The sequence below is a fragment of the Podarcis erhardii genome (genome assembly GCF_964252035.2).
Source record: "Podarcis erhardii genome assembly, chromosome: 5".
NCBI classification, from domain to species: Eukaryota; Metazoa; Chordata; class Lepidosauria; order Squamata; family Lacertidae; genus Podarcis; species Podarcis erhardii.
In genome coordinates, this window is record NC_138509.1 from 98,130,453 (window position 1) to 98,157,655 (window position 27,203).

At 49.8% G+C, this 27,203-nt stretch overlaps 1 protein-coding gene across 8 annotated transcripts in view; it reads right to left on the reverse strand.

Annotated features, from left to right (window-relative positions):
* TNK2 (tyrosine kinase non receptor 2) overlaps window positions 1-27,203 on the reverse strand; it is a 111,238-nt gene that overhangs the window by 19,278 nt on the left and 64,757 nt on the right. For all 8 annotated transcript variants that reach the window (XM_081862187.1, XM_081862186.1, XM_081862188.1 and 5 more), the window contains 7 exons: window positions 25,416-25,486; window positions 22,590-22,802; window positions 20,488-20,640; window positions 18,864-19,141; window positions 16,321-16,447; window positions 15,626-15,772; window positions 13,439-13,533 (listed from right to left, as the gene is read on the reverse strand). In XM_081862187.1, coding sequence (XP_081718313.1) covers window positions 13,439-13,533; window positions 15,626-15,772; window positions 16,321-16,447; window positions 18,864-19,141; window positions 20,488-20,640; window positions 22,590-22,802; window positions 25,416-25,486 — 1,084 coding nt within the window. The remainder of the gene's footprint in view (window positions 1-13,438; window positions 13,534-15,625; window positions 15,773-16,320; window positions 16,448-18,863; window positions 19,142-20,487; window positions 20,641-22,589; window positions 22,803-25,415; window positions 25,487-27,203) is intronic.

Genomic DNA, 27,203 nt, shown 5'->3' on the forward strand with positions numbered 1-27,203 from the left:
TTTTGGACTCACAGCTGTCCATGGAGGCGCAGGTCAAATCTGTGTCCAGGGCAGCTGTTTACCAGCTCCATCTGGTACGCAGGATGAGACCCTCCCTACCCGCTGCCTGTCTCGCCAGAGTGGTGCATGCTCTAGATATCTCCCGCTTGGACTACTGCAATGCGCTCTACGTGGGGCTACCTTTGAAGGTGACCCGGAAACTACAACTAATCCAGAATGTGGCAGCTAGACTGGTGACTGGGAGCGGCCGCCAAGACCACATAACACTGGTCTTGAAAGACCTACATTGGCTCCCAGTACGTTTCCGAGCACAATTCAAAGTGTTGGTGCTGACCTTTAAAGCCCTAAACGGCCTCGGTCCAGTATATCTGAAGGAGAATCTCCACCCCCATCGTTCAGCCCAGACAATGAGGTCCAGCTCCAAGGGCCTTCTGGCGGTTCCCTCACTGCGAGAAGCCAAGTTACAGGGAACCAGGCAGAGGGCCTTCTCGGTGGTGGCGCCCTCCCTGTGGAACGCCCTCCCACCAGATGTCAAAGAGAACAACAACTACCAGACTTTTAGAAGACATCTGAAGGTAGCCCTGTTGAGGGAAGCTTTTAATGTTTGATGTATTACAGTATTTTAATATTTTTTTGGAAGGCACCCAGAGTGGCTGGGGAAACCCAGCCAGATGGGTGGGGTATAAATAATAAATTATTATTATTATTATTATTATTATTATTAAAGCCACCCAAATTGGTGGCTATCTCTGACCCTTGTGGCAGGGAGTTCCATAGTTTAACTGTGCGCTGCCTGTCCTGAATCTTCCAACGTTCAGCTTCGCTCACGAGTTCTAGTATTAGGAGAGAGGGAGGAAAGCTTTTCTCAATCCACGGCACAAAGAAAGGCAATCTCAAGGGGTGCTTACAGGGCAAAAGCTCGAGCAAGCAAGCCAAGCCACACATTACAGAGGGACAATGCACCGAGTCACTAGCCAACATGACCTTAGGAATATAGGCAGCTGATCCTTCTAACTCTGACTGGCAGCAGCCCTCCAGGGAGCCTTTCCAGCCCTACCCAGAGATGCTGCAAACCTGGGGTTTCTGCATCCAAAAGATGCTCCAGTGCTGAGCGACTTGCATCCCTTCCCCACCTGGCTGGGGAACAGGGGGGAATTCCTCCCTGACTCAAAGCAGGAGTGGCAATGAGCCAAACAGTCCGAGAAAAAAGCCATTCACTGAGTCACCATTCCAGTAAGAAATTTACGGCTTGCAACCCTGTGACATCGGCTGCCTTTCACGGTGGAATTTCCTGGTGCTTCCGAGGGAAAAGTTCCAGAATGGGCAGGAACAAGGGAATCAGTGCAAGCGGGAGGCATGCTTTTCATGATTTCTGTGAGCTGACACTGAATATTCTGAAAGCAGGCTCTTCACCCCACTTTTCAAGCCCTTTTCTCACCATATATATATCCTTTTTTTTTTTTTACTAAGCTTTGTAGAACATACAGAAAGCGAGAAAAGTCAGAAAGCAGAAAGCACTAGGAGACCAAACACAGGATACACCCAACATTATACCACGGCAGGGTGAACAGACTAAGCAAGTCATATTTCGCAAACTATCTGCAGACAACGTGAAAATCAAATAACGCTCCTCTTTTCTGTTTGTTACAGGACTTGAATGGCAAGGCAATGAAATGTATTCTGCTAAGGGTTGTAGCTTCTCAGACCCACTCCCAAATTTTAAATGATATATTATTATGGCAGACTCACCTCAGGAACAGAGGAACAACGTTTCGGTAAAAGTATGAGAGCCAAGCTGTTCAAGATACCGGGATAATCCCTCTGCCATGAGATGGAATAGCTCAGTTGGTAGAGTAAAGGTAAAGGGACCCCTGACCATTAGGTCCAGTCGTGGCCGACTCTGGGGTTGTGGCGCTCATCGCACTTTATTGGCCGAGGGAGCCAGTGTACAGCTTCTGGGTCATGTGGCCAGCATGACTAAGCCGCTTCTGGCGAACCAGAGCAGCACACGGAAACACCATTTACCTTCCTGCCAGAGTGGTACCTATTTATCTACTTGCACTTTGATGTGCTTTTGAACTGCTAGGTTGGCAGGAGCAGGGACCGAGCAACGGGAGCTCACCCTGTTGTGGGGATTCAAACCACCGACCTTCTGATCGGCAAGTCCTAGGCTCTGTGGTTTAACCCACAGCGCCACCCACGTCCCACTTGGTAGAGGGTTTGGGTTCGAGACCCATGTTGGACGAAAGTTTCCTGCATTGCAGGGGGTTGGACTAGATGACCCTCAAAGTCCCTTCCAACTCTAAAATTCTACGATTCTATGTACCTCATTGCTCTCACCAAGTAGTTTATTTTTTTAATTGCAAAAATATTTATATATGGTGTTCATTTTTAAAAACAACAACACAGAGATGTTTACAACAGTTATACATGAAACCATATATGACAAAAAAGAACAATGTTAGAATCAGAAATCAACTACAGTCCTACCTTGGTTCTTGAACGGAATCCGTTCCGGGAGTCTGTTCGACTTCCGAAAACGTTAGAATTCCAAGGCGCAGCTTCTGATTGGCTGCAGGAGCTTCCTGCAGCTAATCAGAAGCCGCGTCGTAAATTTGGCTTCTGAAAAACGTTCGCAAACCGAAACACTCACTTCTGGGTTTGCGGCGTTTGGGAGCCAAAACGTTCTGAGTCACAAGGCGTTCCAGAACCAAGGTACGACTGTACTATGGAAATAGGCATTCTTAATTGACTGATGGGACAGGAAAAATATCAGCAGCTGCTTTAAAATTTGAAATACATTGGAAACTTCCCCACTGAAGAAGCTTGCAGTGATTCGAAACCCAAAGAATCCTGGGAACTGTAGTTTGACAACGGTTTGGGGAATTGTCGCTCTGAGAGAGGATAAACTACAGTTTCCAGGATTTTTCTCCAGGTGCTTTAAGCGTGCTCTAAACCACAGAGCCTAGGACTTGCCGATCAGAAGGTCGACGGTTTGAATCCCCGCGACAGGGTGAGCTCCCGTTGCTCAATCCCTGCTCCTGCCAACCTAGCAGTTCGAAAGCACGTCAATGTGCAAGTAGATAAATAGGTCCCACTCTGGCGGGAAGGTGAACAGGGTTTCTGTGCGCTGCTCTGGTTCGCCAGAAGCGGCTTAGTCATGCTGGCCACATGACCCAGAAGCTGTACACCGGCTCCCTCGGCCAATAAAGCGAGATGAGCGCCGCAACCCCAGAGTCAGCCACGACTGAACCTAATGGTCAGGGGTCCTTTAACTATATGGAGTGTGCACAGCCATACAGTCTTATGTTTTGCTTTCGGCGTGCCATGAAATCCAGCCTGATTAAGCAGCCTCTCGGCGATTGGGAAACCTTTGCTCAGTTCCTCAGTGCCCCGAGTGTGAGACTGTTAACCCAGAACCGAGCCGCTCCGTGCTCACAAGGGAGGAGGGGCCTGCCCCGCCTCTCGCTGCCGCCCTCCTGTCCTCCATGCTGAGTAATAAGTTGGCACAGAAAGACGACTCATCGAGAAGGTAAACAGGAAAGGGGGTGAGCCAGCCCTGATTGCAGGGGGGTGACTCACTAGGTAACTTCAGGAGACAGCCGTCCTCCTCCAGCCTGCACTGTTAGCAGCCAGAGAGCACCTGCTCGGAGTTCCGGCCGCAGCAAAAAGCACAGCGCGGCCGTGTTAACCTGTGGAACTCCCTGCCACAACGGCCACCAACTTGGACGGCTTCCCATTGGGGTGGGATGCTCTCCTGATGTTCTTGTGGAAACTCCAGGTCCAGAAGCACTCTATCTAAACTTCTTGTGTTTTTTTAGGAGCATTGTGTCACTGTGGGAACAGGATCCTGGCTCTTCTTCGGCCTGATCCTGCTGCTTCAGGGCTCGCCTTATGGTTTTCTGCCCGCTAGAGAACTTCTCCTGCACACCCGAGCTCTTGAACGGCTCCCATAAGTTCCCATGAGCTATGACACAACTATTTCTAGAATAAATATTGGGTCTGGTTTCTTTCCTTCTTTTGAAAAACCCCATTCATCTCCAGTTTGGTTTAGTGGTTGGAATACTGAGCTGGAACCCAGCAGGTTCAAATCACTACCTGGCCAGGAAGCTCAATGCCTCTTAGCCTAACCAAAGTTTTTGATTTGAGTTTCTACTGAAATGAGGCTGCATTTTAATGTTGTATTTTAATCTTGTTTTTAAGTTGTATTTCAATCAATTGTTTTTATACCTGGTGTTAGCCACCCTAAGCCCGGTCTTGGCTGGGGAGGGCAGGGTATAAATATATTATTATTATTATTATTATTATTATTATTATTATTATTATTATTATCACCTACCTCACAGGGTTGTTGTGAGGCTAAAGCTGGAAGCTGGTGGTGCAGGGACAGATCCGTATAGCCCCCATCCTGAGCTCCTGGGATATATATCTAACAACCAACCAAGTCCGGTCCATTGGCATTTACGTCAAGAGATTATGCAGAGTTTTAAAACTAGATCGTATGCTCAAAACCTTTCTATGCGAGGGGGAAATCTGCCATGGAGGAAGTTAGCTTTTTAAGCACTGCAGTCACGTTGCTACTGAGAGTGATTCATGCCCACAGAGGCTGCTAGGAGGGGTCCCTGAAAAGTGTGCAAAGTCACCTGCAGCGCTTAGTCACCGGGAGTTTGCTCTGCATGGGTGGCTTAGAGCACACGAGCATGAACCGAGAGCAGCCGAGCTCAGGGCAACCCCAAGAACACGGTTCTGTGCTGTTTTTTTAAAGGGCTTCAACGTTTTCCACTGGGCTGTGCGCCGCCCCGATATTTTGCGAGAGGGCGGAGGGTGAACGCTTTCGCGAAGAAACGGCCCGACTGAGCATGCTGAACTTACTGCATTTTTTGCTCTATAAGACTCACTTTTTCCCTCCTAAAAAGTAAGGGGAAATGTGTGTGTGCGTCTTATAGAGCGAATACAGGCTGCGCAGCTATCCCAGAAGCTAGAACAGCAAGAGGGATTGCTGCTTTCACTGTGCAGCGACCCCTCTTGCTGTTCTGGCTTCTGAGATTCAGAATATTTTTTTCTTGTTTTCCTCCTCCAGAAACTAGGTGCATCTTATGGTCTGGTGCGTCTTATAGAGCGAAAAATACGGTAATTCACAGCCGAGTCTTTATGCGTTCTCCTCTTAAAATGCCGCAGTCCTCCTGGAGAATCTGATTAAGCCTCTCCGCTTAAGCTCAGACTCACTGTTGCTTTGCTCAGTAGTCATAAAATCACAGAGCTGTAGAGATGAAGGGGACACCTCAAAGGCCATCTAGTCTGACCCCCTGCAACGCAGGAACCACAGCTGGAAAATCCCAACCTCTCCAAAGCAATGCAATCCTTCTTATTTAAGGTGCTGGAGAGCCCAGACGGCTATTGAAAGGTTTGGATTCTTTATTTTATTTTACTGCTTATACAAGCCCCCTTTGGCGCTAATTCTGCATTCCCTGTTCTCTGCGGCTGCAAGGGAGGAAAAGAGAGTGGGGAGAGCCATAGCCGGAGCCAAATAGCCTTATACTGAGTCAGACCCTTGGTCCATCTACCTTAATACTGTCTGCTCTGACTGGCAGCGGCTGTCGAGGAGTGCAGGCAGGGAGTCTTCTGCTTCCTACGAAAAGCAGCTGCCCCACCTCTGAACGCCAGTCCTTCCTATGAAAACAATGTAAGATCCTAGTCCTCACGGAGACTTTGTTAAATGTGAGCACCGTGACTCGGACCATTGGTCCACCTAGTGTTGCCCACACTGGCTGGCAGCAGCGGCTCCCAGGATTTCAGGCAGCGAGCCTCTCCCAGCCCTACCTGGAAATGGTGCCAGTGGTTGACCTTCTGCATGCAAAGCAGGTGTGCTCTGCGGCTGAGCTATGGTCACTTCCACAAAAAGGGCTGAATTTGGCAGGCAGGGCGATGGGGTCTGCCACAAAAGCGGGAGGGGCGGACCTGCTTCTCCAGGTGTTGCAGGATCTCAGTGCATAGCTGTCAACTTACAGATTTGAAAATAAGGGACCAGCAGCCTTGCAAATAAGGGACCAGCAGGCAAAATAAGGGATTTTCTGGGCACAGGTATGTTCAGCTTCTGAGCCCCTCCGAGCCAAAGGCAGGAAGCCCAGCCAGCAGCCAAACGAAGCCTCAAGCGGTGGTTCCCACAGCGCAGCAAAGGGGATGCAGCAAGGAAAACCACCGTCCCCTCTCCGCTGGGAAGCGCTGAGCAAAGGCGAGTCCCCAGGCAACGCGGCCGATTTGATCGGCACAAGGCATGCAAGCTCCACCCCCCAGTCATTCTCAGACTCCTTATTGGTGAGCAACGCAGCCAAGCAACACCGTTGGAGCCTCCTTCCTCCCTGGCTGGCAGGGAGGGAGGGAGGGAGAGGAGCTCCTTCCTTTGAAACCCGGGAAATTTAAGGGACATCATCAATAAGGGACAGCAGCGGGACACAGCACTGGGATAAGGGAGTTTCCCGCCAAATAAGGGACGGTTGACAGCTATGTCTCAGTGCCCATCGTACCTGCTGGCAGGTGTTGATGGGAGCTGCAAGTAGAAGCACTTGAAGGGCGAAAGGCTCCCTGCCTCTGCATTAAATTGTACAGGTGATATGACTGGGAAAGGGGGGGCACCCTGAGTTCCTTAGAAGGCAGGGCAGGAAGCGCATTTGATTAATTAGAAACTGCAACAACAACAATAAGAGCTCGAGACAAGAGGGAACAAGAGAAGTTAAGAGCACAGCCAGATTGAGACACGTCAGGCAGACAATGACCCGAAGCACATTATATAATCGAGAACTGATACACCGGGCAGATTAATCACCGGGGCTCTTGTGCTCCTCCTGCTCATCTCTACATCTGTGAAACTGCACCACCAGTTCCGAATAGGCTCCAAATCTGGGGTTCCAGGCAGATGGAGCCCTGAAAAAGGCCAGGGCTCTTGCAGATTATACCCACTAACTGGAAGGCCTGGTTAAATGCAGTTTTCCCTCTGCTTAAAAACCTCCAATGGATGAGTTCCCACCATCTTCCGAGGGAGCCCATTCCACTCTCGAACGGCTCTTGCAGACAGAAAGATCTTGCTAATGTTTCATATCTGAATCTCCTTTCTTGTAACTTGAAGCCATGGGTTCGAGTCCTACCTTCCGGAGCAGGAGAAAACAAGCTTTCCCCATCTTCCATTTGACAGCCCTTGAGATATGTGAATATGGCTCTCCTATCTCCTCTCAGTCTCCTCTTTTCCAGGCTAAACATACCCATTTCCTTCAACCGCTCCTCATCAGGCTTGCTTTCCAGACCCCTGATCATCTTGGTCGCCCTCCTCTGCACACCTTCCACTTTGTCGATACCCTCCTTAAATTGTGCTACCCAGAACGGGAAACAGGACTCCAGGTGGGGTCTGACCAAGGCAGAATTTGGTGAGGCTGGGGTTTGCGTGAGAGAGATGGACGGATCGTGGTTTGGTGGTAGAGCAGGCTCCATCTCTAGATGGAGAGATACTGCCAGTCAGGGTAGGCTATACTGAGCTAGATGGACCTAACAGGCAGCTTCATATATTCAATTCCCTGCATCTCCAAATAAAGGGCATTCGTGTTTTGAGACCCCTCTGCCCATCAGAGGAGACAAAAACAAGGCAAGATGACTTCAGCGGCAAGATGACCAAGGCTGAACCATGTTTTTTTTTAAGCCTTAATGTGCTTAAACCTCGGACTCCTGAACTCTTTGCACCCATCTGTCATCCTCTGGCAGGGCTGCAAGGAAATCAGAAACCATCCCTTTCACTTTCCAACCGGGCCTGGGTGGAATGTAGAAGCCAGGATGGTGGTTAATGTACAAGCCAGGATCATTATTCCTGCATTCCAGGGGGTTGGGCTAGATCAGGGGTCGGCAACCTAAGGCCCATGGGCCAAAAGTGGCCCACGGGGGTCCTTTAACCGGCCCCCAAGCCACCCCCGAACCGAGCCGTCTGCTTAGTGAGTCCCTGTGCACTGCGCTAAACCGGCGCAGGGACTCGCTTCCGCGGTGCTGGAAATCGCATCTGGAAAATCTGGAAAATCGCAGGCACTGGAAATCGCGGGCGTGAACGCGATCCGGCGCACGGAGGGTCCTCTGCTGGAGTGAACCAGCCCAACCGAGGTAAACCTTGCCAACCCTTGACCTAGGTGACCCCCTGGGGTCCCTTCTACAAATAATATAATAATTTATTTATACCCCGCCCATCTGGCTGAGTTTCCCCTGTCACTCTGGGCAGCTTCCAATCAAGTGTTAAAAGCAAAACAGCATTAATTAATAAAAACTTCCCTAAACAGGGCTGCCTTCAGATGTCTTTTAAAGATAAGGTAGCTACTTATTCTATGATTCTATCAACCACAGTTCGATCCTGGCTTATTCTGAACCAATCAGAGCTTAAACTAGGCAAAGTTTCCAGGGGGGACTCTGGTTAGCTGAAAAGCAAAAGCTCTCCCATCGTGCCGCCCCCAAGGCTCAGCCAAGTACTGAATGCAAAAGAAGTGATGTATCTGCTCCTAAAGGGAAGCGGGTGGCGCTGTGGGTTAAACCACAGAGCCTAGGGCTTGCCAATCAGAAGGCTGGCGGTTCGAATCCCCACAACAGGGTGAGCTCCTGTTGTTCGGTCCCAGCTCCTTGCCAACCTAGCAGTTTGAAAGCACGTCAAAGTGCAAGTAGATAAATAGGTACCGCTCTGGCAGGAAGGTAAACGCCGTTTCCGTGCGCTGCTCTGGTTCGCCAGAAGCGGCTTAGTCATGCTGGCCACATGACCCGGAAGCTGTATGCCGGCTCCCTCGCCAGTAAAGTGAGATGAGCGCCGCAACCCCAGAGTCGGCCACGACTGGACCTAATGGTCAGGGGTCCCTTTACCCTTTACCTTATGTGCTCTTAAGGGCAGCCAAACTGCAGACAGCAGACTGAGGTCTGCTCCAGGAATCGCAAACCAACAGGAAACTCTGGACAAGACTGGCAAAAATTAAGCAACAGGCACGTGAGCTTTCTGGCAGATTCTGCACCAGGTCAGTTAATGGAAGAGGAGCTGCTCATAGTTATTTTCCCCGCTTCAGACAGTCTTAAGCCAACTCTTGCCTGCATTTGCTGCGCAGGTGAGCAGGAGACCAGGGCATGGTGCAAATGGGCATGCGCAGTTCGTGCTTCCTAGAGCTGCAACTCAGGGCGCAGGACAGCTGCCTTACATGCAGAACGTCCCAGGTTCAATCCCCAATTGCCAGGTCAGGTTGAGAAAGAAGCCCTGGAGAACTGCTGCCAGTCTGTGCGGGCGATACTGACCTATGGTCTGACACACAGCATAAGGCAGCTTCCTATGTCTTAAACCAACAACATGCAAAGGAAGTCCACTTAAAAGAAAAAACAAAGCACTCAAAGATCGTCTCGCATTTGAATCAGAGAATTGCAGAGTTGGAAGGGGTCCCCCAAAGGTCATCCAGTCCAACCCCTTGGAATGCAGGAATCTCAGCTAAAGCATTTGGTCTGAGCGTCACAAATTAGTTCTCCATTTCCCCGCCGCCCGAGCAATGGGTTGGGGTGGCAAACAGATAGGTTGAGCCAAGGCAGGGCTGGCATCAATAAAGCGGCATGGCGGAACTGGAACCCGCAACCCCTGCTTCCAAAGCGTGCTCACCTGCCTTGCAGAGCAACGTCCACCAGCAAAGCGACGGCTGGCAAACCGGCAGCGAAACCTTGTGCATGTGCAGTTCCTTCAGAACATGTGGAGAGGCTGGCCAAAGCGGGGCAGCCCATCTCCTCCAGAAGGCCTGTTCTCAAAGGGGGCAACCGGACGCCCCGATGGGAAACCCCAAAACAGGACCCGAGTGCGAGAGCAGCAGCTCTCACTGCCTCCGGCGGTGCAGTGCAGTTCCACCCACCCACCGGCCTCGGTTTCCCCTCCCTGGCAGAAGCATCACCTGCGCTGGGTCTCCCCGGGAGAAATCCACGCCGGATCCTCAGGCGAGCCTCCCAGCCGGCAGGGAAGCCCGAGTCTCTCCCCACCGCGTCCCGAGTGTGAGAGAGAGGCAGGGAGGAAGGGCTGTTTATGTGCTCAGCCCTGTCACTCAGCAGGGCCGTGACGTAATGCTCAGCGCTACGCCCTCGTCGCTGGCTCTGGTTGCCAGCCAACTCCCTGCAATTAAGGCTGCCCAGCCCAGGAGCAAGAGTCACGGAGAGGCAGGCGGCAGCGAAAGCCGGTCCCTGGAGACACACCGTCCCGCCCTGGCCCACAGTCGCTGCTTCGAGGGGGAGACAGACCGAGCCTGCAGCTGGGCAACAGAGTCAGCCGCAGAGGGGCAGGAAAGGGGCTCAACCTCTGTGTTTCGTCCTTCCACTGGCATTCCGTTGCCAGCCTGGCGTCCCCCCAAAGGGAGGGGACACCAAAGATCATCCAGTCCAACCCGCTAGGATGCAGCGGTCACAGCTAAAGAGTTCCTGGCAACCTCTGCTTAAGAACCTCCAAGGAAGGAGAGTCTACCAGCTTCCGATTCCATTCCCCTGTCAAACAGCTCTTGCTGTCAGAAAGTTCTTCCTGATGTTTAGTTGGAATCTCCTTTCTTATAACTTGAAGCCACGGGTTCGAGTCCTAGCTACTCACCAAACCCTTGGTCTAGTTATCTCCCACTTGGACTACTACAATGCGCTCTATGTGGGGCTACCTTTGAAGGTGACCCGGAAACTGCAATTAATCCAGAATGCGGCCGCAGAGACCCCATAACACCAGCCCTGAGAGATCTGCATTGGCTCCCAGTACATTTCCAAGCACAATTCAAAGTGTTGGTGCTGACCTTTAAAGCCCTAAACGGCCTTGGTCCTGTATACCTGAAGGAGCATCTCCACCCCATCATTCAGCCCGGACATTGAGATCCAGCGCCGAGGGCCTTCTGGCGGTTCCCTCCCTGCGAGAAGCGAGGTTGCAGGGAACCAGACAGAGGGCCTTCTCGGTGGTGGCGCCTGCCCTGTGGAACGCCCTCCCACCAGATGTGAAGGAAATAAGCAGCTATCCTATCTTTAAAAGACATCTGAAGGCAGCCCTGTTCAAGGAAGTTTTTAATATTTAACACTGTACTGTTTTTAACATTTGATTGTGAGCCGCCCAGAGTAGCTGGGGAAACTCAGCCAGATGGGCGGGGTATAAATAATAAATTATTATTATTATTATTATTATTATTATTATTATTATTAGGAAGAAAGAGACCCGTTCTTAGTCCTGCCCCCCTGATATCCTTGCCACTGAATCACAGAACAGCAGAGTTGGAAGGGAACCCTAGAGTCATCTAGTCGAACCCCTGGCAACGCAGGAATCAATCTGGAGATGCCAGGACTGGTACACACAGCGAGGGCTGGAGAATGGAAATCCAATGGGTCCCTCCCAAAAAATCTCAGCCCACTCCCCTCAAATCCAAATACATCAAAAGCCCCCCCCCCCCGCAGAGTATTTATACAACTCTCTCGTTGTCCTTTCCTCTAAAAATCCTGTTCTTACAATGGCCATCCCGGTGCCCATGGGACACCACCTCCAGGGCCGCCTGGCATCCAGATGGATAGGGGTGCCCCCTTCGCCCCTTCCTGCTTCTTCTCATGCCAGGTTGCTGCCACCCTGGGCAGGACAATCGCCTCTTTCGGAAAACCCTTCTGCGGTTGCCAGGTCTTGTGGGGAAACCGTCCCAGGGTAGCCAGCCAGCCTGCCGGTGCCGTCTCCTCTGCGGGCATGAGGATCAGGTGAGCGTGGGTGGCAGGGAGCGGCAGCCAGAGCGGGGGCGTGCGAGAGAACGTGGCTCGCCGAGCACTGGAGGGTACGCAAGCCAAGGCAGAAATCACACTCCGGGGAAAGGAGTGACTCAGAGAGGGGCCCTGGCAAGGGAGGCCGGCCGCTCCAGAGCCCAGGCGGCACTGCTTTGGCATGGCACGCAGGCTGGCAAAGGGCAGGGCACCGTCACGGACTCGTAGGGTTAGGAGGGACCCCATGGGGTCATCTAGTCCAACCCGCTGCAATGCAGGAATCACGGGTGAGGAACCCCTGGCAGATGGCCGCCCAATCTCTGCTAAATGCCTCCGAGGAACCCCACATAGAATAATCCCAGCCACACCGAGCTTCAGCAAACGAAGCCTTTCTGAGCATCCCGCCCACAAAGCTTTATGCATTAATTCATTCTATTTATTCCATAAAATCTATGTACCACCTGATTGTAAATCATCACACACACACATACACACACAGAGAGAGAGAGAGAGCTGAAAGCTGTCTACGAAAAAAGATAAGGCAATAAGATGGTCCATGTGAAAAAGTTAACAGCGATAATGTCAGGCTTTTGAAAAGTTAAAGCAACACTAGACTAGCAAAGGTAAAGGGACCCCTGACCATTAGGTCCAGTCCCAGACGACTCTGGGGTTGCGGAGCTTTACTGGCCAAGGGAGCCGGCGTACAGCTTCCGGGTCATGTGGCCAGCATGACTAAGCCACTTCTGGCAAACCAGAGCAGCGCACGGAAACGCCGTTTACCTTCCCGCCTGAGCGGTACCTATTTATCTACTTGCACTTTGATGTGCTTTTGAACTGCTAGGTTGGCAGGAGCAGGGACCGAGCAACAGGAGCTCACCCCGTCGAACGGGCTTCAAATGGCCGACCTTCTGATCGGCAAGTCCTAGGCTCTGTGGTTTAACCCACAGCACCACCCGCATCCCTAACACTAGACTAAAAACCTATTTAAACTCACACCCAGTTTCTAGGCATCTGGGTCGGCCAGGATCCCTGCCCCTGACTCCAGGGGGGAGCAGAAAGACCCTCCCAGCTAAGTTAAGAAAAACCAAATGTAATTGGATGCTATGCCTGCTACATTCCCCCTCCCTCCCAAAGCACAGACCCCCATGAGATTCCTGAACCCATCCTTCACATTTTATGATGATCCAGGGCGATTTCAATCAGAGGAGCTTTTGCTGCTGTTTGACAATCTCTGTTTGCCCTCAAAGCCACCAATTCTGAAAATCGGGCGGGCACAACCGTGGCAAAGCATCTCAGCCAAGGCAAGACAGCGAGCCAATGCCCTGGTCAGACTCTCTCTTCCCAGGGACTCTTTGGCAGGTGGAATCCCAGAATCTTAGAGTTGGAAGGGACCCCCAAAAATTATCTAGTCCAACCCCCCTGCGATGTGGGACACTTTCTGCCCAACCTGACACTCGAACCCGCGACCCTGGGATCAAGAGTCTCCCGAGAGACCGACTGAGCTATCCCGCAACAACCTCCGGAAACAGCCTTTGCAAAGCAGGTGATTTGGGCGACCGTCTTGCAGAATAAGTTGCATTTTTCGGTAGAAGCGCATAGGGCCACACTGCCCTTGGTGCATTAGGTTTCTTAGGCGAGGTCGGAATTCGCCCGCCTGGGTCCCTCTCAAAGTTTGCCCAGTCCTCCCCTTGCCCCACGCTACCTGCCCTCGATGACCGTGATGATGTCGTTCATCTGGATGTGAAGCTTGTCTGGCTCGTCAAAATCTTGCAGGGCCCGCATATCCGTGGGCTGCGCCTGGGGGAGGAAAGCAGGGGAGACGTGAAGGCTCAGCAAAGAGACCACCCAGCCAAAAGCTTGCAGATCTGCTGGGAGGGAAACTGCCCTGGCCCCCCGCCGAAGGCAAGGACTTGAGGGACCCGAGTTCGAATCTCTACTTAGCCGCCGATCAGCTCACTGGGTCAAAGTCTCTCAGCCCTAACTGAGAACCACACATGCCATCTTGGGGGAAAGGTGAGATAAAGATGTGAAAAGACGAAATGCAACACAGTGGTACCTTGGTTCCCAAATGCCGAAAACCTGGAAGTAAGTGTTCCGGTTTGTGAACATTTTTTTGGAAGCTGAAAGTCCACTGTGGCTGTCGGCTATTGTTTCCGGGGCGTCTGCACCAACCAGAAGCTGCACCTTGGTTTTCGAACCTTTCGGAAGTCAAACAGACCTCCGGAACGGATTAGGTTTGGTGCTTTTGTTTTTGCTATTTATTTTGCGTTTTTGTTTTTGAGGCTTTTTCGGTTAATTTGTTTTTGTGGCTGTGTGGATTGATTGATTGACTGTGTGTGATTGATTGACTGCGGAAATGGATAAAAGCCCTCCATCCAAACAATAACTATCATCAGTGCAGGTAAGAAAGAAAAGAAATTTTTCATTTTTATCATCTACGATACTGTCTTATTTGTTTTATAGCACAGTACATTGACTATTGCTTTCATTTTATGGATCAATGGTCTCGTTAGATAGTAAAATTCATGTTAAATTGATGTTTTAGAAGTTGTTTTTAAAAGTCTGGAACAGATTAGCCTGTTTTGCATTACTTTCTATGGGAAAGGGCACCTCGGTTTTAGAACGGATTTCCGGAATGGATTAAGGTTGAGAACCAAGATACCACTGTAAAATAAAACAGAACCTGTGGCTGTTGCCTCTCTCTCTCTCACACACTAGGTGGCAGCGCAGAGGACACCCAAATAAGAGATGCCTCCAAGGGTTTCTGAGTCATAGAATCATAGAACTGTAGAGTTGGGAGGGACCCCAGTGGTCATCTAGCCCAACCCCTGCAATGCAGGAACCCCTAAACAATCCTTGCCAGTAGACCACCCAACCTCTGCTTAGAAACCTCCAAGGAAGGAGAAGCCACCGCCTTCTTTCTGAGGGGGTCCATTCTGCTATCGAACAGAGCTTACCACCAGAAAGCTCTTCCTGATATTTAGTCGGAATCTCCTTCCTTGTAACTTGAAGTCATTGGTTTGGGGCCTACCCCCTGCAGCAGCAGAAAACAAGTTTGCCTGCTTACTTCCAAGGTTCCCCACAGTGGCGTAGCGTGGGAGGTGCAGGGGGGGCCGGCCGCACCGGGCGCAACATCTGGGGGGGGGGCGCTCACCGCCTCCGGAGTCACCGAAGAGCCTCGGGCACAGGCTGTAGCAGAGCCCCATGGCAGCAGTCCAGGCAGCAGCAAGAAGAAGCTGGCAGCGGCGGCAGGTTAGGGGTTAGGGGCGCAAATTACTTGCATTGCCCCAGGTTAGGGGGCGCAAATTACTTGCCTTGCCCCGGGTGCTGACAACCCACGCTACGCCGCTGGTTCCCCATTCCCCATGGATTTCCCCCTAAATTGATTTTGAATTTTGAATTTATTGTTATTCACGTTTTATACTGTATTTCATGCTGTTTTTTGTTGTATCAATTAAGTGTTTTAAATCTGTTGTTAGCCGCCCTGAGCCCGGTTTTCTGACCCGGGAAGGGCGGGGTACAGTGGTACCTCAGGTAACTCTGCTAACCCAGAAATAGTGCTTCAGGTTAAGAACTTTGCTTCAGGTTGAGAACAGAAATTGGGCTCCGGCGGCGCAGCGGCAGCAGGAGGCCCCATTAGCTAAGGTTAAGAACAGTTTCAGGTTAAGAACAGACCTCCAAAATGAATTAAGTACTTAACCCGAGGTACCACTGTATAAATAAATTATTATTATTATTATTATTATTATTATTATTATTATTATTATTATTATTATTCCTCCACACATGATTTAGTTTGGGCTTACGGGTTAACACTGATTTTCCCAGCTGTTATTATTTTGTATTCCTCCCCCCCAAAAAAACCCCTCAAAACACTTCTCGCAAATACCTCCAGGAGGAAGTCACGCAGGGCCACAAATGTGGGTCGGTCTTCCGGCTTGTGTGCCCAGCACTGCAGCATGACGTTGTAGATGTCCTGGGGACAGTCTTCTGGCCGCGGCAGCCGCTCTCCCTCCTTGTCAATCTTGTGCAAAATCTAGGCAAAGGAAACAGGGCTCAGGAAAGCAAGCCGGAACCAGCCCACCAGCAAGCCTCCTCGGTGAGGACTAGGAGCTTGGTGGCAATGCGGAGAGCGACGCAGGAGGTCCAGCGCACATCATTTAAAAACAACAGCACCCTCACGTTTGTGAGGATTTCAGCTCTCTTCTCACGAGGTAAGGTGAGGCAAGATGATCCAACCTCTCCATTCTGAAGGAAATCAGCCCTGAGTGCTCACTGGAAGGACAGATCCTGAAGCTGAGGCTCCAAGACTTTGGCCACCTCATGAGAAGAGAAGACTCCCTGGAAAAGACCCTGATGTTGGGAAAGATGGAGGGCACAAGGAGAAGGGGATGACAGAGGACGAGATGGTGGGACAGTGTTCTTGAAGCCACAAACATGAGTCTGACCAAACTGCGAGAGGCAGTGGAAGACAGGAGTGCCTGGTGTGCTCTGGTTCAGGGGGTCACGAAGAGTCGGACACGACTAAACGACTAAACAACAACAAGGTGAGGCACCGCGCAGATCAGGCCCTCACAATCGTACCTGACTGCCGTTGAGGCCAATCCAAGGCTCCTGTCCGTAGGTGAACATCTCCCACAACGTCACACCGAACATCCAGGTGTCGCTGGCGTGAGAGAAGGTGCGGGTCTTCAGGCTCTCAGGGGCACACCTGTATTTGCAGGTGGAAAGAGAGAGGTGCGTCAGTGCAATTTGAAAGGGGGGGGGCAGGTATAATTGCAATTCAGAACAATGCTGGGTAGAGAATGAGATGGGTTGGTTAGCCCCAAGATGGAAAACGAGTGAGGTCTCAGCTAAAGAAGAATGGCAACTTAAGCTGACAGAACATGCGCAGCTTGCAGACTTAACATACAGAATAAGTGAACAAGAAGAACATAGGTTTAAAGAAGATTTGAAAACGTTTATTGACTAAATTGGGGGGGGGATTGTGTACACTTCAAAATGTTGGCAGCATTAAGAAATATTCAGCAGTGTAAATAAGTTTTGATGGATGCAATAATGGAATACTGCATGGTTTAGTTTTTTGTAAAATATGCAGGGATCTATGATATGCAAGGGGATGCGGGTGGCGCTGTGGGTTAAACCACAGAGCCTAGGACTTGCTGATCAGAAGGTCGGCGGTTCGAATCCCCGCGACGGGGTGAGCTCCCGTTGCTCGGTCCCTGCTCCTGCCAACCTAGCAGTTCAAAAGCACGTCAAAGTGCAAGTAGATAAATAGGTACTGCTCCAGTGGGAAGGTAAACAGCGTTTCCGTGTGCTGCTCTGGTTCGCCAGAAGCGGCTTAGTCATGCTGGCCACATGACCCGGAAGCTGTACGCTGGCTCCCTCGGCCAATAAAGTGAGATGAGCGCCGCAACCCCAGAGTCGGCCACGACTGGACCTAATGGTCAGGGGTCCCTTTGCCTTTACCTATGATATGCAAAATAAACCATGGAAAGAGAAGAAGGGAAGTCATTGATATTTTAAGGATGTTTAAATGCGTATTTTGAATGGTAAAACAGAAAATTTAATATAAAAGGGGAGCGAATGAAATGGGTTGTGTTGAGGTAGGGACACTCCTAAGAATGCAAGAACAGCACCAGACCTGTGGCCCATATAGTACAGCAATCTCACAGGTAAACTGGAACATGAGATGCAAAGACACTCTTTGGGTCACCCTCCTCAGGACCCCCATTATATAGTTATTTGATTCTGGGGTACCATTTCGGGGAGCTGGGGGACCAGGGGCTCCCCAAAAAAAACATTTTCAAGGAAATATTTTTGCTGTTAATTCAGCCTGGCTTCATTTTCCTTTCTGTATATAATTTTATTAAATTTTCTGTTTTATAATTTAGAATATTAATTTAAACAACCTTAAAACGTCAATGACTTCCGTTCTTCTCTTTCCATGGTTCATTCTGCATATCATAAATCCCTGCCTATTTCACCGTTCAGTATTCCGTTATTACATCCATCAAAACTTGTTTACACTGTTGAATTCATCTTAACGCTGCCAAGTGTACACAATTTTCACCCATATAATCAATAAAGATTTTCCAACCTTCTCTAAACGTATGTTCTTCTTGTTCTCTTATTCTATATGTTAAGTCTGCAAGATGTGGATATTCCATCGGTTTAAGCTGCCATTTTTCTTTAGTTGGGACCTCGCTCGTTTTCCAATTTGGGGCTAACAAAACGCAGGCCATAGTGGCAGCGTACATAAATAACTTTTTCTGACACCTGGGAATTTCCGTCTGACTTATTCCCAACAAAAAAGGACTCTGTTGGTTTTTGGGGGGAAAGTACTTTTAAACATTTTTTCAATTCATTATGGATTCCTTTCTGGGTTATGTGGTGTGTGTGTGTGTGTGTGTGTGTGTGTGTGTGTGTGTGTTGCATTGCTCGACTGTATCCTGCCATTTTTAGCCTGTGTTTCTGCTAAGCCAGCCTTTAAAAATAAAAAATAAAAATAGATATTTATACCTGCCCTTACCAGTTCAGAAAACCGGGCTCAGGGAGGCTAACAACAAATTTAAAACACTTAATGGATGCTGCAAAAACAAAACAGCATAAAATACGGTATAAAACGTGAATAACAATAAAATCAAAAATTTAGGGGGGAAATCCATCCAATAAACATTAGATGATCACCAGGGCTAGCTGGCTAAATTAGTCCTATTTGGGCCAGCATGGAGACCAGGGGAGAATTAGCTGCGGGATCCCAGAGCAGGTAATCTTCATAAAAAAGGGAGAGGGAGGGAAGGAAAGGGAATAAAAGATCAGGCTAAGTTCAAATTGAAAGCCAGGCGGAATAGCTCTGTTTTACAGGCCCGACGGAAGTAAGTTAAATCCTGCAGGGCCCTGCTCTCATGGGACAGAGCATTCCACCAGGTTGGAGCCATCACTGAGAAGGCCCTGGTGGAGGATATTCTAACTTCCTTAGGGCCCAGGACCTCTAAAATGTGATTATTCATGGACCTTAAGGTCCTCTGTGGGGCAGACCAGGAGAGACGGTCCCGTAAATGCGAGGGCCCTAAGCCACAAAGGGCTTTAAAGGTCAAAGCCTTGATGGTGCACAAGCGACTCACCAGGCAAAGGGCACCTTTCGATGCTCCTGCATGACGTAGTGGTCGTCGTTCTTGGGCAAAGCCCTCATGAGCCCAAAGTCTCCGATCTTGACCAGGTCATTGGTGGCCAGCAGGATGTTGCGGGCAGCCAGGTCCCGGTGGATGAAGCGCTTGGACTCCAGGTAGGCCATGCCGCGGGCGATCTGGATGGCATACTGGCAGAGGGTGGCGATGAGGAAGTGGCCCTGGTTCTTGCGCAGCCGGTCCAGCAGGGAGCCCAGAGGGGCCAGCTCCGTGACCTTGGAGGCGGGACAGAAAGACGTCACGCACAGCGGAGGCCGGGACCCTCGACTCAGGGTTGGCAAAAGGGCTGCTGCCCGGTTACAGGGACCAGAACTGATTCATAGAATGGTAGAGTTGGGACGGGACCCCCAAGGCTCATCAAGTCCAACCACACAGGAATTACTCTGACTGAGTTAGAGAGTGGTGCTGTTAACGGCAACGTTCTGTGTTCAGTCCCCCCCTGCACTGAAAGGGGTTGGACTAGATGATCCTCAGGGTCCCTTCCAACTATTAATTAATTAATTAATTAATTAATTAGCCACCCATCTGACTGGGCTGCCAGTCTGGGTGGCTTCCAACAAAATATTCAAACACCAAAAAAACCCCTCAAACATTTCTATGTGTTACGTACTAAGTTGAATAGTATCCAAAATGCAGCAGTCTGATTGGTCCTAGAACAATAGGATTCAGAATGCAGCAGTCTGATTGGTCCTAGAACAATAGGATCCAGAATGCAGCAGTCTGATTGGTCCTAGAACAATAGGATTCAGAATGCAGCAGTCTGATTGGTCCTAGAACAATAGGATTCAGAATGCAGCAGTCTGATTGGTCCTAGAACAATAGGATCCAGAATGCAGCAGTCTGATTGGTCCTAGAACAATAGGATTCAGAATGCAGCAGTCTGATTGGTCCTAGAACAATAGGATTCAGAATGCAGCAGTCTGATTGGTCCTAGAACAATAGGATCCGGAATGCAGCAGTCTGATTGGTCCTAGAACAATAGGATTCAGAATGCAGCAGTCTGATTGGTCCTAGAACAATAGGATTCAGAATGCAGCAGTCTGATTGGTCCTAGAACAATAGGATCCGGAATGCAGCAGTCTGATTGATCCACAGGAGCCACCCAATCCAGCTCCAGGTGGAAGTGAATCCACAACCTGATTGGCCTACCGGAGAATCCCGGAATTAGCCAATCACGTGGGGCCCATTGTATAAATAAGGTATATAAAGCAGACATTCTGGGGGAACTTCCATTCCTCACTACTATGAGCTGAATAAAGAGCATGAAATCCACTCTCAGGGGTTGTATTTCAGAAATAAACAACTATCTGGCTTTTAGAAGACATCTGAAGGCAGCCCTGTTTAGGGAAGTTTTTAATGTCTGATGCTTTATAGTGTTTTTAATATTCTGTTGAGAGCTGCCCAGAGTGGCTGGGGAAACCCAGCCAGATGGGTAGGGTATAAATGATAAATTATTATTATTATTATCCACCACCAGCCCCAAACACCACTTTCCCTCTGTGGCTGGAGCCCAGAAGTGGTGTCTGTCCTCAGCCTCTCCAGAAGGGAGCCTGGTCCTCACCATCTTCATGGGGTTAGAGAGCACCACACCGTAGAGGCGGATGAGGTTCAGGTGGTCTAAGGAGTGCATGGCGTTGACCTCACGGATGAAGTCGTCAAGGGCTTCCGGTTGGCTCAGCACGTCCGTCTTGAGGCATTTGACAGCCACGTTCAACTGGCGGAAGAAGCAAGAGAGGGCAGTGCCAGGTTAAGCTTTGGGCATACAGGTTGCAGGGCAATCTTTAACCCAGAGGGCGGACAGCATGGTTGTTGCGGATGACATTAGAAGAAGAACCAATTGTTAATTTGCTGGAAGCCACCAAGCAAGGCTGAAGTTGTGCCGTTCCAACTTTGCAAAACCTACATAAACGTTCTGTTCGGTTGACAGCTGGTGCCTGGATTCTATTGGCTAGATAAACCCACAGGTGCATCAAACCCCAATATTTGCCCAATGGTAAAAAAAGGTAAAGGACCCCTGGATGGTTAAGTCTAGTCAAAGGCGACTATAGGGTTGCGAGACCGCCTCTCCTGGTCTGCCCCACAGAGAACCTTAAGGTCCATGAATAACCATAGTTTAGAGGTCCCGGGCCCTAAGGAAGTCAGACTATCCTCCACCAGGGCCAGGGCCTTCTCAGTGATGGCTCCGACCTGGTGGAATGCTCTGTCCCATGAGACCAGGGCCCTTAAGGGTTTAACCTCCTTCTGTCGAGCCTGTAAGACAGACCTATTCTGCCTGGCCTTTAATTTGAATTCAGCCTGATCTTTTATTTCCCTTCTCTTCCCTCTCCCTCCCCTTTTATGAACCAAGTAGGACCAATTAGCCAGCTAGCCCTGGTGACTACCTAATGCTTATTAGATGAATTTTCCCCAAATTGATTTCTGAATTTTGAATTTTATTGTTATTCATGTTTTTATACTGTATTTTATGCTGCTTTTACAATTAAGTGTTTTAAATTTGTTGTTAGCTGCCCTGAGCCCGGTTTTCTGAACCGGGAAGGGTGGGGTATAAATAAAATTTTATCATGATTATGATTATGATTATGATCATCTCGCTTTCAGGCTGAGGGAGCTGGCGAATGTCCAGAGACAGCTTTCCGGGTTATGTGGCCAGCAGGATTAAACCGCTTCCGGCGCAATGGGACACAGTGACGGAAACCAGAGCGCACGGAAACACCGTTTACCTTCCCTATTTATCACTTGCACTTTGACGTGTTTTCAAACTGCTAGGTTGGCAGGAGCTGGGACAGAGCAACGGGAGCTCACCCTGTTGCGGGGATTCGAACAGCCAACCTTCTGATCAGCAAGCCCAAGAAGTAGTTTAGTCCTGCTGGTCACATGACCAAGAAAGCTGTCTGTGGACAAACGCCGGCTCCTTTGGCCTAGAAAGCGAGATGAGTGCCACAACCCCATAGTTGCTTTTGACTGGACTTAACCTGTCCAGAGGTCCTTTACTTATTTACCCAACAACACCATACAGTGGTGGGACGTGGGTGACGCTGTGGTCTAAACCACAGAGCCTAGGGCTTGCCGATCAGAAGGTCGGCGGTTTGAATCCCTGCGACGGGGTGAGCTCCCATTGCTCAGTCCCTGCTCCTGCCAACCTAGCAGTTCGAAAGCACGTCAAAGTGCAAGTAGATAAATAGGTACCGCTCCGGCGGGAAGGTAAACAATGTTTCCGTGCGCTGCTCTGGTTCGCTAGAAGTGGCTTAGTCCTGTTGGCCACATGACCCGGAAGCTGTACGCCGGCTCCCTCGGCCAGTAAAGTGAGATGAGCGCCACAACCCCAGAGTCGGTCACGACTGGACCTAATGGTCAGGGGTCCCTTTACCTTTTCCATACAGTGGTACCTCGGGTTAAGTACTTAATTCGTTCTGGAGGTCTGTTCTTAACCTGAAACTGTTCATAACTGGAAGCACCACTTTAGCTAATGGGCCCACCTGCTGCCGCACAATTTCTGTTTTCATCCTGAAGCCAAGTTCTTAACCCGAGGTACTATTTCTGGGTTAGCGGAGTCTGTAACCTGAAGCGTATGTAACCCCAGGTACCACTGTACTGGCTAAACTCCCCCATCGCTTCCATTACTCCCAGCGCAGCAGGAAGCCAGAGAGAGGAAAGCCCCCTTACCAACTTGCCGGTGGGCGTACACCACTCCCCTCGCCGCACCACCCCAAAGGAGCCGTCGCCCAGCTTCTCAAAGAGCATCAGGTCCTTTTCGCTGATCAGGCATGTCAGGGCCTGCTGCTGACCCTCTTCCAGGGGGGGCGGGGTGGACTGCTTGCCCAGGCCGCACTGTGCCAGGGGCTGGAAGTCCGAGTCAGGCCGCTTCCCGCTGAAGACCTGCATGGAAGGAGAGAGGAATTATTTATTTGTTTTGTAAAATTTACAATGGGCTTTCCCTTAGGGTTTGCTCCCAAAGCCTTTCTCACGAACGAGTACAGCCGCAAAGCAGTGGAGGTATAGGATCAGATTTTTCCTTCTCCTCTAATGCATTTCTTTAAAAAATTGCCATTATATTGGGGTGCCCTGGGATGCATTTTTAGGAAGGGTGAGATGCAACCGTCCGAAGTAAATTAAACAAAGGCATGTAAGGATCATTAACCACCTCGAGATACATTTTGTTTTTTTTTAAACAAAGCACAGACTATAAATAAATGAATAAGAAAGATATAGACACGCACAGGGAGATGGATGAGGGTGATGGTAGCTGAGGGCCTGAGAAGACGACCCTTTCCCTGTCTCCATAGGCGGAGCTTCACAGCATATTCCCAAACACTCCAACTTCCCAGGGACTGGTGAGGGACCCAACGGGTCTCTGAGCAAGAGAGAAGGCCTATTGGCCATGAGGTTTTGGGTAATAATAATAATAATAATAATAATAATAATTTAAAGTTTGGTAGTTATTTTTCTCTTTGACATCTGGTGGGAGGGCGTTCCACAGGGCGGGCGCCACCACCAAGAAGGCCCTCTGCCTGGTTCCCTGTAGCTTTGCTTCTTGCAGCCAGGGAACCGCCAGAAGGCCCTCGGCGCTGGACCTCAGCGTCCGGCTGGGAGGGGCGGTTCTCTCATGATCCCCATCTCCCCGTAAAAAATCCAAACGGATTCTCTTGGTGCCCAGGATTCGATCAGGGAACCGGCTCGCATGGGGTGCTGTAAAGAAGGGAAGCCAGAGGGCTCTGGCCACAACAAATTCATTTTACTTTATTTACCAGCATTCATGTGCCACTTAATCACAGACAACCTCAGTTGCTTCAGCTGCTGTTAAGACACCAGGAGCTGCATGTTTGGCGACCACAGGATACGGGGAAACTGAGGCAACGGAGTGGCTGGAACTCTTAACAGAAGAGCTGCATGCTGCAACATTTTGCTGCAGTCCCAGTGGTGCCTCTGAATACTCACTGTAGGGCCTGAAGGGAGACCTGGGCCGGGTTATTGCCTCTATGTCTCGCTCAGGAGTTTCCTAGAAGCAGCTGTCTGGCTACTATAAGCAACAGAAGGCTGGACCTCAACGGGTCTGTGGCCTGATCCTGGTTTCCTAAGGCATCCCAGGGGACGTGCCCCTTCAGATCCCCACCCTCTCCAGCAAAAGGAGGGCTTCTCGCTGCAATGATCTGCAAGCAGTTAAATGCCTGGCTCCAAGCCAGCCATGAAGGTTAATTCAATACTCTCCTGATAATTACTGTGAATTCAATTTGCAGCCGTTGAGCTCACAGACATCACGGCCAATTGCAGCTATTTATCACTTCCACTTGCTACTTGTACGTGGGTCTGTGTGCATGCGGGGGGGCAGGGACCCCCCCTTCCAACTGCAGCACCCTATGCAAACAGACGTTAATAACAGCAGAGTGGCAGAGTCGGTCCACCAGTAGCAACGCAGCCTGGCGATGAAAATTTGCTCCCGAGGAAGCCTCAGCCAGAAGGGGGCGCCAGAGGGACCAAAAGCGCCTGGCTCCCGCCTGACGGCTCAGCAGAAACGAAGGCGGTTAATTATTTTGAGCTTGCAACTAATCCTGTAAACTGCAATCGATTAGCCAAAGTGCCTTGGGAAATTAACCTTCCGAGGACAGAGGTCTGCATGGTGCATCTGTCCACAAGCGCGTTTTTTTTAATCTGCTCTTAATGCAGATTTCTTTCTTTGATTACTGGGGATTTAAGTCTGGTTTAGCTTGTGTTTTGTTCTTGCATCAGTTAATTATTTATTGCATTTATATCCACCTTTTTCTTCCAAGGAGCTCAAGGCTTAACAGTCCTAGAATCACAGAATTGTAGAGCTGGAAGGGACCCCCAAGCATCATCTAGCCCAACCCGCTGGTCGCAGATCCCAAAGGTGATACGGCAGCCATCTTTGAATATCTGAAGGGCTGTCTCCCGCTCCTCATTTTAATCCCCTCCTTGGTCCTGTGAGGCAGGTTAGGCTGAGAGGCGCCCAGAGTCACCATGGCCGAGTAGGGATTCAAACCCTGGACTCCCAGGTCCCTAGCCTGCTGCTCTAACCACTACTCCACACTGCTTTGTTGCACATTTTGTAAATATGCCACCTTAGAGACCCCATGGTCTCTTTTAAAGGAATGAATAGGCAAATAAACAGAGCATGGAGGCTGAAACATAATGCAGGCCATGCTGGAAAAGGGACAAATCCGTCTCCTAGTTTCAAGCTCAAAATCCAGCTACAGCTACAACCTCCTACTGCTGCATTTCAGCTTAATAATAATAATAATAATAGTTTATTATTTATACCCCGCCCATCTGGCTGGGATTTCCCAGCCACTCTGGGCAGCTTCCAAAAAAACATTAAAATACTATAATACATCAAACATTAATGTTTAAGCTTTCTTTCTTTCTTAAAAAATCGGTAATGGGAGACTAGCAACTAGTCAGTCCTTAAGAAACAACCATCCAGCGGGGATTTTTAAAAACCAAGTTTCTAGCCCTCTTGAGTACAGCTGCCCTTACTTTGCTCATCCAAGATTTCCGCTTGCACACAGCCTTCCTCCTCTTGACGGCATCCCAGAGGCGCCTCTGACCTGCGAAAGCAAAAAGTGAGGGTCAGCCAGGTGGGGGGTGGGGGGTGGGGGGTGGGGTGGACTGGTCAGTTCCCGAAATATCCACACACACCACCCCCAATCCCCATTGCATGCATGTGCCCCACAAGGAAATCATCCCCAGACTGGATGTTTCATTGTGGCAGGGAATTCACCGAATATTGTAGCTGAAACACCCTCTAATCCACCTCGCTCCAAGATACTACAGGACAAAGCACACGCTACAAACATTTGCAACATGGCTCTGCGTGTTTTTCATAAATGAATACCAGTTAAGTCAGTGTGGGGAAACTCTCCTTTCGAGTAGTGGATCAACTCAGAGGGGGGAAGGGGGGGGGGTTCTTAGCCTGCCAATCAGTTTTCCGCTCAAAGCAACCCTGAGGTTCCAGATTTGCAGACACAAATCCAGAACCCTGTGAGAGGGGAGTTAGTGGGGAAAGGGCCAGGGTTCATTTTGAGCAAGAAAATGCCTGGCAGGGACAGGGCTAAGCCCTTCCTTTCCTTCTCTCTTCTCCCACTCAATCTCAGGCTCACAAGAGAACTGCTTTTCATTCAATTCTTTTTTTAAAAAATAACACCCAACCCACAAAACCTGAAAGTCTTCATTTCATACATCTGTGTGTCACCTATGTTTCGTCCCGTAAAGGTTTGCGCAGCAAATTCCTGGCTAGGCATTCCAAACTGCAGGTGACTATTTAGTTTTGGGAAGAAGTAAAAGTTAGGCCTGCTTCTTTCAAAATAAAGGCAATTTTCTCTTCATAACCTTGACTCCAAAAGGGGCAATAAGGTGTCATGCATTAGTTTTAAAAATAAGGTAAAGGGACCCCTGACCATTAGGTCCAGTCGTGGCCGACTCTGGGGTTGCGGCGCTCATCTCGCTTTACTGGCCAAGGGAGCCAGCGTACAGCTTCTGGGTCATGTGGCCAGCATGACTAAGCCGCTTCTGGCAAACCAGAGCAGCGCACGGAAACGCCGTTTACCTTCCTGCCGGAGCGGTATCTATTTATCTACTTGCACTCTGACGTGCTTTCGAACTGCTAGGTTGGCAGGAGCAGGGACCGAGCAACGGGAGCTCACCCCGTCGCGGGGAATCGAACCGACGATCTACTGATCGGCAAGTCCTAGGCTCTGTGGTTTAACCCACAGTGCCACCCACGTCCCTAGTTTTAAAAATACATGGAAATAAAAATTCATAATGCACTTCACATTTATGTGGCGCTTGGACGATGCAATCCTACACATGGCTGAGTTCTGTGCTACTGAGAGTTCCTTCCAGACAAGTTTTTTTTTTTAAATAGAATCACAGAATTGGAGAGTTGGAAGGGACCCCTGAGGGGCATCTAGTCCAACCCCCAAGAGAGTCGGTTCCACTGTCAAGCGGTTCTTACTGTCAGAAAGTTCTTCCCCCTGTTTAGTTGGAATCTCCATTCTGCAATTTGAATCCCTATGGAGCAGCGGAAAACACGCTTGGCTCCCTCTTCCGTGTGACAGCCCTTCGGAGATTTGAAGATGATTTATCCTCATGATGGCACTGTATCGGGGCGGTTATACACAACCCTGCTTTCTATGTTTTGCCCTTGTGAAACCCAGCAGGGAGCCGGATAGGTGCAAAACGGGAACTCCACCTGTCATTGCCTCTGGCTCAGCCTATTCTCTGCCTCCACTTCACTAGTTCTATAACCAAATTTCCATAACCTTG